Source organism: Pithys albifrons, chromosome 2, assembly GCF_047495875.1.
Source record: "Pithys albifrons albifrons isolate INPA30051 chromosome 2, PitAlb_v1, whole genome shotgun sequence".
In the NCBI taxonomy this organism is placed as follows: domain Eukaryota; kingdom Metazoa; phylum Chordata; class Aves; order Passeriformes; family Thamnophilidae; genus Pithys; species Pithys albifrons.
Genome location: NC_092459.1, coordinates 105,577,016 through 105,592,279, shown reverse-complemented (window position 1 = coordinate 105,592,279; position 15,264 = coordinate 105,577,016). Strand labels below are relative to the sequence as shown.

General features: G+C 46.4%; 2 protein-coding genes across 4 annotated transcripts in view; one reads left to right on the top strand and one right to left on the bottom strand.

The window, feature by feature from the left end:
• Positions 1-2,570, top strand: part of ATL2 (atlastin GTPase 2) — a 42,501-nt gene extending 39,931 nt beyond the window's left edge. Inside the window, exons 13-14 of one of the 3 annotated variants that reach the window (XM_071581102.1) lie at positions 660-674; positions 775-1,288. In XM_071581102.1, coding sequence (XP_071437203.1) covers positions 660-674; positions 775-882 — 123 coding nt within the window. In that variant the 3' untranslated portion in view covers positions 883-1,288. The other 2 variants (XM_071581111.1, XM_071581121.1) reach the window with 2 other exon arrangements.
• A 2,744-nt stretch (positions 2,571-5,314) lies between these two features.
• Positions 5,315-12,823, bottom strand: EIF4A3 (eukaryotic translation initiation factor 4A3). The gene is made up of 12 exons (XM_071581149.1): positions 12,586-12,823; positions 12,250-12,322; positions 11,735-11,801; positions 10,772-10,834; positions 10,191-10,323; positions 9,398-9,478; positions 8,137-8,278; positions 7,172-7,310; positions 6,580-6,695; positions 5,926-6,033; positions 5,712-5,839; positions 5,315-5,503 (listed from the first exon to the last, which is right to left on the bottom strand). The coding sequence occupies exons 1-12, from the start codon at positions 12,749-12,751 to the stop codon at positions 5,487-5,489; spliced, it is 1,233 nt and encodes a 410-aa protein (XP_071437250.1). The 5' UTR covers positions 12,752-12,823; the 3' UTR covers positions 5,315-5,486.
• Between the last annotated feature and the right edge of the window lie 2,441 nt (positions 12,824-15,264).

Sequence of the window (15,264 nt, the reverse complement as noted above, 5' to 3'; positions counted from 1 at the left end):
AAGGCCTCACTGAGCTTTTCTGGGATGATATTTGAGTGTGTCCTATGAGGCATGAGGAAATAACTTAACTGGAACCTTCTGCACAGATGCTTCTACAGCTGAAAAATTCCTGTGTTCAAGGCTCAGTCTAGGCCTTGAACAGTCTGGAGCTATCTGAGCAACGCAGTGAGGTCCCTGGGGAGGTTATGAGTTACACTGAGCAGAAAAAGTGTATCTTTAGTACTAGGAGGGAAATGAGCATCAAGGTACTAAATCTTGAGTGACACCCCTAAATAGTGAATAAAATTGAGGCTCTCCAGTATTATAGATCCTTGCTTTGGAGCTTGGGGTGAAGAGCACTTAAAGAAAAGTGGAAGGTTTCAGTGCTGTGTGTAATACCTGCTGAGTGCAGCAGCTGCTGCAGGTTAGCCCAGGCACATAAAGCTTGATTTGACTGCTGCCTTCCCTGGAAGGGGGAAAACTCGCTTATGTTGGCAGGAGCCTGCTATTTGTGGGCTGGAGGAAGGTGGTGTCCAAGGGAGCTTGCTGGTGTAACTGTTACAGCTGTGTATCACCAATAGAAAGCATTGCAGGTCCTGTCTAAGTCAGTGTGATTAGATACTATGTTCTTGCTAGTGATTTTTCTGAATCTCTGCTTTTTTTTTCCCTCTTTGCTTCAGAGGAATCCCAGGAAGGTGAGCAGTTACTCGCAATCAGATTTTTTTTCCTGAACTTGATTGACTTTGTGCTGTGTTTTAAGAGCCATTTTTCCTAACAGCTGAATTCGTGTTTTAGGTGTTTTCCAAACTCTTTGAAGTCCTTAGACGCCGAACGATTCGTCGTGCTCTTACATCAGTGCCGCGACAGCGACTCTCATCCAACAATAACAAGAAGAAAAACTAGCCAGTATTTTTAACTTTCTTTCTGTATCTGAAGTGTTCACACTTACACATATAGGACAATAAGCTGGACCGTCTGGGCCGGTCTGCATAAATGCTGTAACCATACCAGACTGATGCTGCATATGGGGTATGGAATTGCACATCCACCTTCTAGGAACTGTAAAGTGGTTTGAATTCAGTGAAATACTGCTGTGTAGGAGGGGTATCACTTGTGTCCATAGCATGTGATTGCTTTAATCTCATTATTCTAGCAGCAAAACTCATTTCTCTTTCAGTTCATGCCACTTTGTGTCAGACTTCATCATTCTAAGTTTTTTCATTATTTCACGTCTCATCTTTATATGGTTTTATCTTTTATTTTCCTTGGTTACCTCATTTTCTTGTTTCTTTTTTGCACATTTCTCATTCCACAGGTGTTGAAGCCCATGAGTGATAATTTGATGGAGGATCATATGAGGCAGTCTGTAAAAAACTCTATCAAAGCAGGCCTGACCGAGCAGGTGGCTCACCATCCCAGACTAAAGACAGACTGACAGTTCGTCTCCTCTTCAACTCTACCCTCTCATCCTAGACATGCTTGCTGTACCATGAGAACTCAATAATAAAATTAAATAAATAAAAATAAACCAAAGTTTACAATCAACTGTAGAAGTAGTTTAGTGTGATTGGCTTCACAGATTGCTGCCATCACTGGGGAAGAGTAAGTTTGTCAGTGCTCAGCTTAGACAAACTGGTGCCGTGGAGGCTGCTGGGGGTGGGAGGGAGGTTGTCAGTTTTACTTATAGTCCTGGTGAACTGTGTATGTGTGTGTTTGGGGGTGAGGAAGAGGGGATCTTCCCCAGTGTTTTGAGTCGATGCAGTCTCTGGCTTACAGGGGGAATGTGTCCTCTGCAGGAGCTGATTTCAGGGAAGTGTAATGATCAGACCCACACAAGGTGTGCTCTCACCAAATGTACCCAGCTCTGCACCATCCCCGTGCCACCTCTATGAGTGTTTTCTGTGTATACAGTCAGTGGAGCCGTTAGAGCCCCCACTACATTACAATACATATCTTGCTTTATTGCCTTTTATACCAGTCTTACACAGATGCATGTGTTGGTTCCTCACGCCGCCCATGGCAGAACTGATGTGTAAGGGAGGCAGTGGGTCAGAGCAGAGTGTCTTGCCTTGAACTGGCAGACCTGGACCCAAGGGAGGTGCATATCAGAACTGAGCTCTTTTTCTGCAGTTTAGCCTTCATGTATATAATATTGCCATTAATTCTACTGGGGGAGAAATTCCATCCAAAAATGTTGCCTACAGCTACCAAGCAATGAGTTAGGATTGTCTGTACAGTGTGTTTAGTTTTTATTTTTAAAAAAATCACAGATAGGGCATGTATATGAAATATAAATATATAAATACAATTTTGTATCAAAGTTTTGTAGTTTATGGCAAAACCTGGTTCTGTGGTAGCTAAGTGCAGTTCCTGTAAAGGAATGTTTGTGGCTCATGTAAATGTGTGAATGCATCAACAATTTGAAGTTTTTTGATATATTTGTGACATTTACCTGCCTTGAGCACTGCAATCTCTCACCCCCTTGGGCAAATCAATGGGAATGTTTGTTGTGAAACTCTTGTCTTCTGTTGCATTTTAAAGTTATTTCCTGTAATTTATTTTCAGTACATGATTAAAATCAGTTGTGTATATATGAAATGAAATCTGTGCTTATTTTTAAAAGATGTTCAAGTATGTATTCTACTACATAAACTATGTCAAATAATTAATCCTGGCAATTGTATGAACAAATTGTCTATTGTACTTCATAGCTTTCTATTGAAGCCGATGTTCCTCTCACGCTTGTCTCTGGAAGATGACATCTGTCTAGAACATACCCACTCCCTGCATAGGAAAACTTTCTGCTATTTAAAGCACGCTTGACTTGTGGAATTGCTTGTCAGATTCTGCCCTCCAACAACTATCACTCTGAAATCTTGTTACTGGCTTTATTTTCATTCTTGGCTAAAATCAGTATCAACTGTGTGGAGTGTAAAGGCAGCTAAATAATTAACTGCTGTTGTTTTAGCTGGAACTGGCTGTGTGCAATAGCTGGGGTTTTTTTGCATTCCTAAATGGTAACAATTTTCATCCACATTTGAGCTTCATCAGTCTCCACTCTCTTGAGTGAGGGAAATCATCTGTCTAGGACTAAAGCAATTGCACTGTGACTTTTGCACTGCAAAGAACTGGGGAGTGGTGGTTACCTGCCCTCTGGAAATGAGGGCTCAGCTCTAGGTGAATGATGCTGGAGATGAGGTAGGAATGTCGCATTTTATGATAACTTCTTTCAAACTGTACAGATTAAATACTATTATTCAAACAAGCTAATGCTTTGGTGATTAATGTCTTAGTCAAATGACTTGATTCACACAGGGGCCTTGGAGGGCCAATGCTTGCCCTTGCTTCTTGCGTTCTCCAGGAGGGTGCCATTCAGCTTTGAGGCTGTGCTTCTGCCCTGCTTGCCCTGCAGTGATGGCAAGAGAACTTTCCAGCATGTGGACAATAAGCTGGAAGGCTTTATCTGAACTTTCCTTCTAGTGGAGGACTGAAAAACGGTACATGAGTGGGAAGAGTTCCTGAATGTTGTGCCAACAAGTTGCAGAATGAATACAAAACTCGTTTTGTGGGAGGGATCAAAGATGGGAAAAGGGAGGGGTGGGAAAAGAGAGGGGTCAAGATGACTTGAGCAAGTGTGGGAAATGGATGATGTAAGGGATTAAAAGGGGCTGGTCATGTGGCAAAAGGTTGCTGCTGCATGTTCTTATCTGTCAACTCAGTTTCTTACCCTTTCCTGGAAGAGGGGACTCCATTCTATGTGCACATGTGCATGGAGGTCTGAGTGCCAGCACCCAAAGACAGAGGGTGTGTTGGTGCTGGAGGAATATTGAGTTGGATTTAGCCAGCAAGTAGGGGAAGGGGCCTGGGAGGCACGTAGTGAAGCAGTTCTAAGTCTGGGCTGGATACACATCTATGGCATGAGGCAACTGAAGGGACAAGGGAGTCTGGGCTAACTTGGAGGGTCTGGAGTTGAACTGGGAGCCATTTGTATGTGTGTGCTTCCCTCTGTGGGAGGCAGAAGAGGCTCCAAGGGCCAGTTACAGGATAGACTCGAGTCTGTAGAATAGCTGGTGGGGGTGTTCATAGGGGCTCTGTGCAAGTGTGGGCTGAACCAGCAACTGGAGTGCAGCTTTGGGCAATGTCCATGTCCAAGTTACTGGAGCAGACTTGTGACCCAGAGGCTGGATACTGGATGAAGTGAGCCTCCTAGTCCAGTTACTGAAGGGACCCAGAGCTTGTCTATGTGTGTATTTCCCACTGACAGACCTTCACCCTGACAGGATGAGGGTGTTGGTGCTGTTGTGCCAGTGCTGAACCTTGACCTGTATGGTGGGAGAATGTCCTGTGTGCCCAGTGGGAATGCTGGTTCAGCCTTGCTGCTGGTTGCATTTGGGGGCATGAAGTTCTAGGGGCCTCACCTCCACTGGTCAACCCCCTCACAATCAGTATTCTTAGTAAAATGAGATGAGTATTTGTCAGCTTTTGCCTATGTACTGTTAGAAACATCAGGATCATGCAGAGTGGGTATAAAGGAATTAAGGAACTTCACTAACAGAATACATAGAGGAGCATAAAGGAGATGATAGAAAAAACATCTATCCTGGGCTCCTCTGCTACTATGGAGGAAAGGAGTATTGAGAGCTGTTACAATTCTGTGCAAACTGGTCTGTTCGGGCCTTGATTCCCCTGTCCTCCCTGAGCAAGCAAAAAAATCATTTTAACAGCAAAAGCATACAGCAGAACATGCTAACTTACCCCACACCTGCAGTACAGCTCTGGCCAACTCTTGCTTCAGAAAAGGGATACAGCAGAGCTAGGCAGAAAACTACACAGAAGACATTACAGCTGGCAAAGTACAGCATAATGTCATAGGGAGACAGATGAGGAGAGATGACAGGGAAGATGTAACAAACTACAGCAGTCAGAAGAGGTGGAGAAGGTGACAAGATAGGATATTTGTTCTGTTACTTCAGGAAGTGCCTTCCGAACTTCCTTGGGAGGGGAAACCTTTATCTGGAGCTACAAGTGCAGTGATTTCTGGCTCCAACAGCAGGAAATTTCTGGCTATCTTGTACCTCAGTTCTCCTAGAGCAGGCTAAGACCAGGCCACATATTTTTCCTGTAGATGGTTGATATTTAGAGTTAAGGACATGAAATAGTACATCAGGTAGCATGGCATGACAATAACAAAAGGGTGGAACACAGGAAGCCCTGTATTTTCTGAACCTAGATATGCAGAGTGTCCAATGTGTTTTTCTGATTGTGCCAGCCAAATACGTCAGTATCTGAAACCTCCCTGCCTGTTACTATGTTGGGTAAAGTAATTAAGCACAGGTTATGGTAAAACTTGCTTTTTTAATTGAAAAACATGGGTGGGAGTAAAGACAATATTTACACAAGTTCCCAAGTGCAGCTCAACTCAAGAACATATGACCAGCAATATGGTAAAGGGATATGGGTCCAGAACAGAATTATGGAGGGTACAGCTTCCTGTGGAACGTGGACCTTCAGATAAGATCAGCAACTGAAATGAGAGAAAATGAAAGAATTATGGGAAGTATGCCCCAGGTGTGCTGACAGCCACAGCCCAGGAGTGCAGCCCACCTACTGCTGCTCCCAGCTTCTTCCCAGGGAAAGCTAAGATGGTTTGGGAATGGGGCCTGTGGCAAAACAAAGCATCTGGCCTTTCTCTTTCAGAGGCAGCAGCCTGGCTGGGGCTGGCCTGCACTCACCGTTCATGGGCATCTCGTCTATCTGGGTGGAGTAGTACTGCTCGATGTCTCGCAGGATGCGGATGTCGTCGTTCTTCACAAAGTTGATGGCGACACCTTTCCGGCCGTACCTGCCTGACCGGCCAATTCTGTGGAGGCAGAGGGAAAGAGGGAATGGAGCCACCTTGGGGAAGAGCCACCCAGACACACTCCCCCATGCAAAAGCTGAATGTACCTGTGTATGTAGAGTTCTCTGTTGTTGGGCAAGTCGTAGTTAATGATCAGGGACACCTGAGGCACATCCAGGCCTCTGGCCCAAACATCTGTTGAAATGAGGACTCGGCTGCAAAGAGAGGGAACAGTTAGGAATGTTCCACCTGACTGAGAAGGGGGTGAGAGCAGAGAACCCTCAGGCTTCAGCACAGGGCATCCCCTGCTCTTCTGTGCCCCTCCCTGCCCACAGCACACCAGCAGCATCTGTACTGTTGCTGCATGGAAAGCTGTCTCATGCCCTATCATGAAATTTCAGTGAAGAGAGCACTAACACAGCTTTGATCTTTCAGAAGGAATAAAGCTCCCAAAGAGTTTTAAATTCTGAGGACAAACAGAAATATTTTTTCCTTATTTTAAATGCAGCAACTCCCAATGTCTTCAGCAAAATAAAGTGGACTAATTCTACACCTAGAAGTATCGGCATCTCTTCTTGGAAAGTGGCAGTCTCCCAATCCCACAGGACCACAGGGGGATAGATGGAAATCAGAGTTCCTCCTAATCTGAGCTGAACAAATCCTTCTGAAAGGATAGGAATTAAGAGTTTCTCCTTCACACACTAAAGAAACCCTGCCCTGAGGTAGCAATGCTGTAAAGCAACAGTGTTTAAGGCATTCACCTCGCACCAGATCTAAACTCTTTCATAATGGACTCTCTCTCCTTCTGTGGCATGTCCCCATGCATGGATGAAACTGTGAAGTTGGCTTCTCTCATCTTCTCTGTGAGCCAGTCAACCTGTGAACACAACCAAACAGCTGGGGTTAGCTCTCTGCTCAGGACAGCCAAACGCATCGTTTGTGCACGTAGAATATTTGCAGAGACATTGCTGGTAAGGACTGAGAGACACTTCAACAGCCATTCTGAAGCTAACAGAGGTAAATGATCCATACAAAGCACTGGCTATATGATACAGGGCTCCACAAGCCCTGAAAGGAAAGGAATGAAAAGCATTTATTCAGGAAGCATGGTTTTGTTTCAGGAATTATAAGCAGTTAGAATAAGCACATTCTTACCTACTTCTCTATGAAAGGCAATTCCTGTCAACTATATCAGGTCCGCCTCTAACCCAGCTGTTTAAGCCAGGCACATCCCAAAGACAAATGTTTAATCTGTGCTCTTACTGAACTATGTCCACACGGGCAAGCAACCAGACCTCTCAACTAACTGAGTCACCCTCAGAAAGTAACATGCCCCTCTGATGGCTGCTGTACCTTTCTCTTGGTGTTGCAGAAAATAACAGCCTGGGTGATTGTGAGCGTGTCGTAGAGATCACACAAGGTGTCAAACTTCCATTCTTCCCTCTCCACAGCCACAAAAAACTGCTTGATTCCTTCGAGGGTCAACTCATCACTGTAGGGAAGAACACCACCACGAGTAGATGAACACATGCAAAGCAGTTAGAAGGGCTGGATGTGCTTCACTGGAGATCACACCTCTGCCCTGTGTGCTGGGGGTGCTGGGTCCATGCACAAGTCCAAGTTGTCCTAGAAAGTCCCTGGAGACCTGTGCTCTAAGAAGGGCCTTGAACATGAGCCATCCAAGAGAAACTAGAATTGCTCTGCTCTAGACAGACAGCTTTAAATGGGAACATTTCAGTTCCCATTATTTTTATATTCAAGCTTCTTAATAGGAGAGACTGAAGGAAGTCTCAAGAACCTTGAATGTACTAAGTGGGACACTAAGAGCTCAGGCAAGAGGGAGACCCCTCCTGTCAGCCTGCCTACATTTACTCCTCTGCCTCCTCATGACTTCCAGTGCATGAGGACCTGTGACACTACCAGATGTAAGCTATGCCTCCAAGAACATCCAGCATCAGGCAGCTAAACAGTTTTATGGCTTGATATATAATAGGAAATTAATGGAGGAGGCCTACAAAAATCCTCTGGAGAAGCACAGAAATTGGACAAGTGTGGAAGATGGATTTCCAGGAGGACAGACTGCTTATCCATGGGGAGGATGAGAGGGCAGCCAGGCTGAGCAGCAGCACACAGAACCAGACAAGAATAAAGTCAGAATGATAAGCCAGCCTCTGCTGGAAAACAGAACATGAGTACAACTGCAAATACTCAGGCAATGGTGAGAGACTCTCTCTATATTTAAATCAGTTAATACTGTGAACTGCCCACGGCTGGACCAACTCAAAAAATTCCTGTTCTTTCCTATGAAACTCACTCACCGTTTCACCAAGATGCGAATAGGATCTGTCATGAATTTGTTGGTCATTTCCAGAATTTCATGAGGCAAAGTGGCACTGATCAGAACCACCTGTGTAGCTGGTGGCAGGTATCTGTACACATCATAAATCTGCTCCTTAAAGCCTGCAGTGAAAATCAAGTTGCACAGAACAGTCAGCACACTTTTCTCAGATATCCTCCTCTTCCACAATTTGATCTGGAATTCAGTACTGGGTCTATGCTACGAGACGCATATTGATGCATTAATCAGAAACACCAGACAAGGAGTATAATGTAGTTTAACCTGGTACAGCCTACAATTAACTGGAATCATAGAATCATATAATCAATTGGGTTGGAAAAGACCTCCGAGATCATCAAGTCCAACCCTTGGTCCACTCCAGTCCATTTACCAGATCATGGCACTCAGTGCCACGTCCAATCTCAGTTTAAAAACCTCCAGGGATGGGGAATCCACCACCTCTCTGGGCAGGCTGTTCCAATGCCTCATTACTCTCTCTGGAAAGAACTTTTTTCTGATCTTCAACTTAAATTTCCCCTGGCAGAGCTTGAGCCCGTGCCCCCTTGTCCTATTGCTGAGTGCCTGGGAGAAGAGACCAACTCCCACCTGGCTAGAACTCTCCTTCAGGTAGTTCTAGACAGTGATGAGGTCACCTCTGAGCCTCCCCTTCTCTAGACTAATCAGCCCCAGTTCCCTCAGCCTCTCCCCATAGGACTTGTGCTCCAGTCTCTTCCCCAGCCTTGTTGCTCTTCTCTGGACCTGCTCCAGCACCTCAATATCTTTCCTGAACTGAGGGGCCCAGAACTGAACACAGTACTCAAGGTGTGGCCTCACCAACGCAGAGTACAGGGGAAGGATCACTGCCCTGGTCCTGCTGGCCATGCTATTTTTGATACAGGACAGGATATCATTGGCCTTCTTGGCCATCTGGGCACACTGTTAGCTCATGCTGAGCTTCCTGTCAATTAGAACCCCAAGGTCCCTTTCTGCCTGGCTGCTCTCCAGCCACTCTGTGCCCAGTCTGTAGCACTGCATGGGGTTGTTGTGGCCAAAGTGCAGGACTAGGCACTTGGCCTTACTGAACTTCATCCTGTTGGAATCAGCCCATCTCTCAAGTCTATCCAAGTCTATCGTATAACTTTGGAAAACCCCAGTTTTCAGAAGTGGGTCTGCCAGCTGGGACACCCTGGAATCTCAAAGAGGTGAAGAGAAACCAAATGAAAGGAAGACAAGTGTATTACCTTTATTGAGCATTTCATCTGCTTCATCCAAAACCAGCATTTTGATGGCACGAGTTCTTAAACTTCGACGACGAATCATATCTGTAAGATTTCTCTTTGTAAGATGAAAAGGCTCTGAGAGCAGGTGAGCCTATACTGTTCCCAGCCCCTGCCAGGGCATTTTGGTGGAGGAGGGACAGGCCCTTCCCCTGCATTTTTTTTTTCACCTGTGAGGACTAGTTCTATGTTCTCCCAGCGACAGGTGCTTGTGTAATCTAGGGCTGTCTGTTCCTCAGAGACCCAGAAGATGTGAGCTTGAAGGCTAACACTACCACAGTAAATTTTAAAAATCTTCATGTAATGAAACCAGAAAGTACCAACTGCAAGTGTACCTGACTTAACAAAGAGGGAGCAGTACCACCAGTACACAGAAAATGTGGACCTAACTTTGGCTTTTAAGTACACCCATCTCCTATCCCCTCCAAGATTCCTAGTGTTTTCTGGGATTGTAGTATTTCCTCCCTAAAAAATACTCTTTTTTCCTATGCGATCATGTAAAGGAACACTTCAACAATGAAAAGCAGAACATAAAACAACAAAATGAAAATACCATCCTCATTGATTTCTCTCTAGTTTTCTCCGGCTATTACTAACAATAAGTAGTTACCTTGTTACACTTCACGTTAGTTACATTAATGGTGTCAGAAGAAATGTAATTTTCATGCTATTTCAAATCTAAGCACACAGAAGCTCCAGAAGGTTCCCATGGCTTTGCTCAGCTCTAAAGCTGATGCAGCCTCCCAAATTTCCTTACCAAACACACGGCCCGGAGTGCCAGCAACGACATGCTGCCCATAATCCAGTTTTCGGATATCTTCCCCCACGTTGGTCCCCCCGATGCAGGCGTGACACTGGACATTCATATAGTCCCCCAGAGCAAGAAGCCCCTGTGTTGACACAAAACAGTGGCTCATTCCCCAAGCTCTCCTAAGTCTGCATTTGTGGAGAGATGCAGGTCTGGAGCACCGTACTGCAGTTTTTGTGAAGAGATGTGACCACAAGGGATTTTTTTAATATCTGTCACCCAAGCCTTCACAACAGCAAGCCTTCAAACTTTAGGAACTCAGTTCCCTAAGGATTACAACTGCTTTAAAAGTACTATCCTTAAAAATTCAGTTAGGACTGTGTACAACTTTATACTATTAACCAACACAGTCACACAAGCAGTAATGGACATAATACAGATGAGCAAAACAGCCCTGGGTCAGATGATAATTTCTTTCAGAAACAGAAATAAAAAAGGGAAGCTGTGCTTTGAGCTCTGCTGGGGGAACATCAGAGCATTGGCCCCAGGCCCTGCCACCACTTTACAGACAGGGATTTAAACACTGTTACCTTCTGAATCTGCACAGCCAGCTCCCGAGTTGGTGCCAAGATCAATGCCTGGGTCTCACGAACCTGATTAAAACAAATGATCACATGGATGTTAATTACAGGCCAGAGAGCCAAGCATAAAAGAGATTACAGATCACACAGGACTCTGAAATGTTACAGCTGAAGTGTTAGTATGCCTAGCAAGCTGTTTTCAAATAGAGCATTTGCCCAGCAACAGCCTCTTTTAAGTTACTTTTGACAAGATAGCACTTAAACAGTTCTTTGAGAGCTCATTTCTCACTCCAATCCAATTTTTGACAAAAAAACAGTGTATACTTTTCTGAGAAATAGAAATAAATTGAAAACTCTTCAGTTCTGTATGTTTGTTTCAGCTTGCACTGCCCAAGGATTCCAAGACAAAAGTGTCATGTATAAAAACCAATATGCAACCTTTATTTTTATGTCCCCAGGCAGTGACAGATGAATAACAATCCAAGTTTTAAGAGGATACCAGCCCACGGAACACCATTATTTTATTCAATAGCATCTATACATTCAAGTTATACTTAAGAACTATTGGATGGACATGGTACCCCTGACCAGAACAAAAAAAAATATTTGTCAGTCCAAAATCTAGGTTTGATTCTGTGTAATGTGTGGCATCTGTTCAGACAGGCTGATGCTGCTATAGGACTGTTTGAAGACAATTCCATTTCCTGAGAGATAAACTTAGCCCTCTAATAGGTGAAAAAGGTCAGCTGTTAAAGCCAACTTTACAATTACAAGACTTTATCTGAACTTATTTTACCAGACTGACTTTAACAGTTGAATTGTTACTGAGTATTCAGAATTTTGTCTGAGGTTCACTGCCCAGAATTAAAAGATTTCAATGTAAGGATTCATTTACTTGCTTAAAAAAATGGCTTTTATGATGAAGACAACTGATTTAGTAAAAAATAATTTTAGCACGTGCTATGAAATCACCTGTATATCCAGGCACTGTAGAACGGAGATGGAGAACGTTGCTGTCTTCCCTGTTCCTGACTGTGACCTGAGAAACAGATGTTTAGTGAATGTTCTGAAAATCTGGACAAACAATATCATCAACCTCAACATATTCCACCCCTCTGGTCTTTGCCACTTCTCCATTGCAAAAAACTCAACAGTACCAACAATGTATCTAACAAAGGCTTGTTGTGATCTGAGCAGGATCTGCTGTCAAGTAGCTTTGAGATCTGCAATAGCAAGGACAGGACACTCCATTGCAGGGTCCCCAGCTCTGGCACATTCACTCCTTATCAAACCAGCATTTTAACCTCCTGGAATCTCTCATACACCTACTCTGGGGAAACTGTGTCAGTGCCCCACGACTCTCAGGTCATCCCCCAAAGCCTGCCAGGCAGCCGCGGGTGGCAGAACTCTCTCCCAGCCTGAGGGCATCGAGCGTGACCACCGCACCCTGCCCCTCCAGGGCCCACAGCGCCCCCGACAGCACTTACTGGGCGATCACATCTCTGCCCTTGATGATCTGCTTGATGGCTCGCTGCTGGATGGCCGACGGCTTCTCGAACCCTGCGGAGGCAGCGACACCGTCACGGCCGCCTCTGGGACACCGCCAGGCCCCGGGACCAGCCATCATGGCCCCGGGACACCCATCAGGGCTCCCGGGACACCCATCAGGGCCGAGGCCCCGCACGGCCCGCACCGCGCAGGCGCAAGGCCCACATCCGGGCGCCGCCACGCGCAGAGCCTCCGCCATTCCCAATCCCGCCTTGTCCCTTCCCTCTTTTCTCTTCTCCCTTCCCCCCCTCCCTCGCCGCCCCCGCCGCCCTCACCGTAGGCGTAGATGCCGCGCAGCAGGTCCTCCCGCAGCCCCATGGTGTCGAAGGTGGGCGTCACGTCCACCTCCTCGCTGGTCTCGAACTCCACCTTGGTCATGTCCTCCTCCTTCATGAGGCGCTTCCGAGCCGAGCCGCCCGCGGACCCCGCGGACCCCGACATGGCCGCGCCGAGCCCCGTCGTGCACTCACCCGCCGCCCCGCGCGCCCCGCGCCGCTCTGCGCCTGCGCGGCCGAGGAGGGAGGGGCGGGAACGCGCCGCGCGCGTGCGCGGGGCGGGAAGGCCGCGGGGAGCCCTGTGCGCGTGCGCGGGTAACGGGGGCGCGCGCGCTCGCGGAGACCCGGAATTCACGGGATTGCCAAGACTGGAGGTGGGGGGACCTCTCTCCGGTGGGTCACCCGGTCCGATCCGAGGCGGGGGCACCTGGAGCAGGTGACACAGGAGCGTGTCCAGGTGGGTTTAGAGTGTCTCCGGAGAGAAGAAGCTCCGCGACCTCCCCTGGGCGGCCTGTTCCAGTGCTCTGCCTCCTGCACGGTAAAGAAATTCTTCCTCATGTTGAGGTGAATCTACTTGTGTTTGATTTTATGGCCATTACTCCTTGCTCTATCTCTGGGTACCACTGAAAAGAGTCTGGCACCGGCTTCTTGACACCCCTTTGAGCCATTGCTATGCATTGATGAAATCCCCCTCAGTGTTCCCTGGAAGGCCCAGTTCCCTCAGCCTTTCCCCATAAGTGAGATGCTCCAGTCCTCTTTGTTGTCCTCCACTGGACCCCCTTTGGGAGCTCCGTGTCTCTCGTCCTGAGGAGCCCAGAACTCGGCACAGCACTCCAAGTGTGGCCTCACCAGGGCCGAGCAGAGGGGCAGGATCACCTCCCTCGACCTGCTGGCCACTCTTCCTGGTGTGTCTCAGGATATATATCCAGGGAGCTGGACGGGAAGGTGGACACGGGCTGCGGTGTTGTTCAGAGCACCTTAGAATGTGGAATAAACTGCACAGCGGGATAAGGGCAGGCTGGCTGACAGCCTTGTGTCACCCCTTCTGCCAGCTCAGGGGTGTCAAGAGAGGGTTGATTTTCCAGACTGAGGTGAGAAGTCAGTGGAATGAGATGCTGAGGCTCTCAACAGAGACCAGAGAAGGACCTGTGCTTCCCACTGCCTTTCGTCAGCTGATGTCTTCTCCATTGCTCTGTCCATGTCATGCAAGTAGCTGGGATCCAGTTTTCACAGAGCTGATCTCTGGGTTTTTTTGAGGGGACAGAGGGTTTGGATATGGGCATAGTGCACCCTGCACCCTTCTGTCCTTTTCTAACAGAGTATTTAAATTGTGTGCCCTTTTTGCTGTAGAAGAGATGGAATTTAAGAAGCAGTTCGAATGCTTCAAATTCCTGAAGCTGGTGAGTTTCTCTTGCACTCATTTCTTGGGAACTCACAGATTCCTTGATGAAACTGAAAAAGCATGGAAACGGAAGAGCTTTGAGGAGTTTCACTTTGGCTTGTTCAGCCACACAACCCCGTTTTCCACTGTATGACAAAGTCTTAAGTAGCCAAGACTCACCACTCCATGGGGTGAGTTTGTATAAAGGATCCTGGTTGATGGCCTTGACTATCAGCTCCATGAGGTTATTTCTATTTACTTTGGATAAGGAACAATAAGTCATTGCCACATCCTTACATGCGGTTCATTTGTGTTTGATGTTTTACAATGTCCTGCAGGGAATCCAGGCACAAGTCCAGACATCACACTTAGAAAGGTTTCTCTGCCCATTTCCCCACAAAAACTAAAGAATAGGTTTTACTGACAACAATTCAGGCCAAGATGTTTCTTTTCTCGAGGGCTGATTTCATAGGTGTTAATTGGGAAACCGAGAGTGGTGACCTGGGGAGAGTTTTTCACTTGTTAGTCAGTCTTTAGGTGTGGTCTGGACTTCAGCCACTCCATGGTTACTGAAAGACTCCCTTGGGAACTGCCTGAGTAGGAGCAAACCCTGCTTAGGTGCTGTGGGATGGTAATCCAGAACAACAGAGAGCTATTGAGCCTCATCTTTGGGAGGGAGAGGGATGCACATTCTAGCAGAGGGGAAAAACTCACCCGAATTCTAATAGCTCAGAAGTGCTGATGTCACTGCATCTCACATGTGATACAGATTGTCCTTTTTAGTGTGTGGAACAAGCTTCATCCACATATTCCTTGTTTGATGTAAAGTACTTCTTTCTCCTTAGAGCTTTCAATTCAAAGGACTGGCAAGGCATTTGCAAATGCTTTTGAAGTAACTGCTTTAATGCACTGAGGTGGAAGTGAATCTCTGACTACCCTGACAGCCAGGACAGCTCCATCCAGCACCTTGAGCAAAACAGCTCAAAAAAAAATAAAAAAAAGGAAAGAATTGTTTCAAGTCCTTTTGGCTTAAGATTGAGATAACAATTCTCTGAAGATAAGCTTCTTTCAAACCTGCTACAAAATTGGTGCTTTTGGAGATGTTATCAGTTCTGTATCTGCTTTCTGGGTTCTGCTTTTTGATTCAGCTTGGCTGTATCTCACCTTTGAAGCTGACCTCAATGCAAGTTTAACCTCTGGGTCACACAAAGTGTTGGCTGACAGTCCCCATCTGACACTTTTCACTGTTAAGTTATGGGACTTTCAGTGTTGGTCTTTCTGTGGAACTGAGTGTTCAC

What these genes read in the sequence shown, in the direction of transcription:
- EIF4A3 (XM_071581149.1), bottom strand. Translation starts at nt 12,751, where the DNA reads ATGTCGGGGTCCGCGGGGTCCGCGGGCGGCTCGGCTCGGAAGCGCCTC. An exon ending in GGCAGAGATGTGATCGCCCA is followed by an intron (nt 11,802 to 12,249) that starts GTAAGTGCTGTC and finishes TCTGTTTCTCAG; the next exon opens with GTCACAGTCAGGAACAGGGA. An exon ending in CACTCCGGGCCGTGTGTTTG is followed by an intron (nt 9,479 to 10,190) that starts GTAAGGAAATTT and finishes GAAATCTTACAG; the next exon opens with ATATGATTCGTCGTCGAAGT.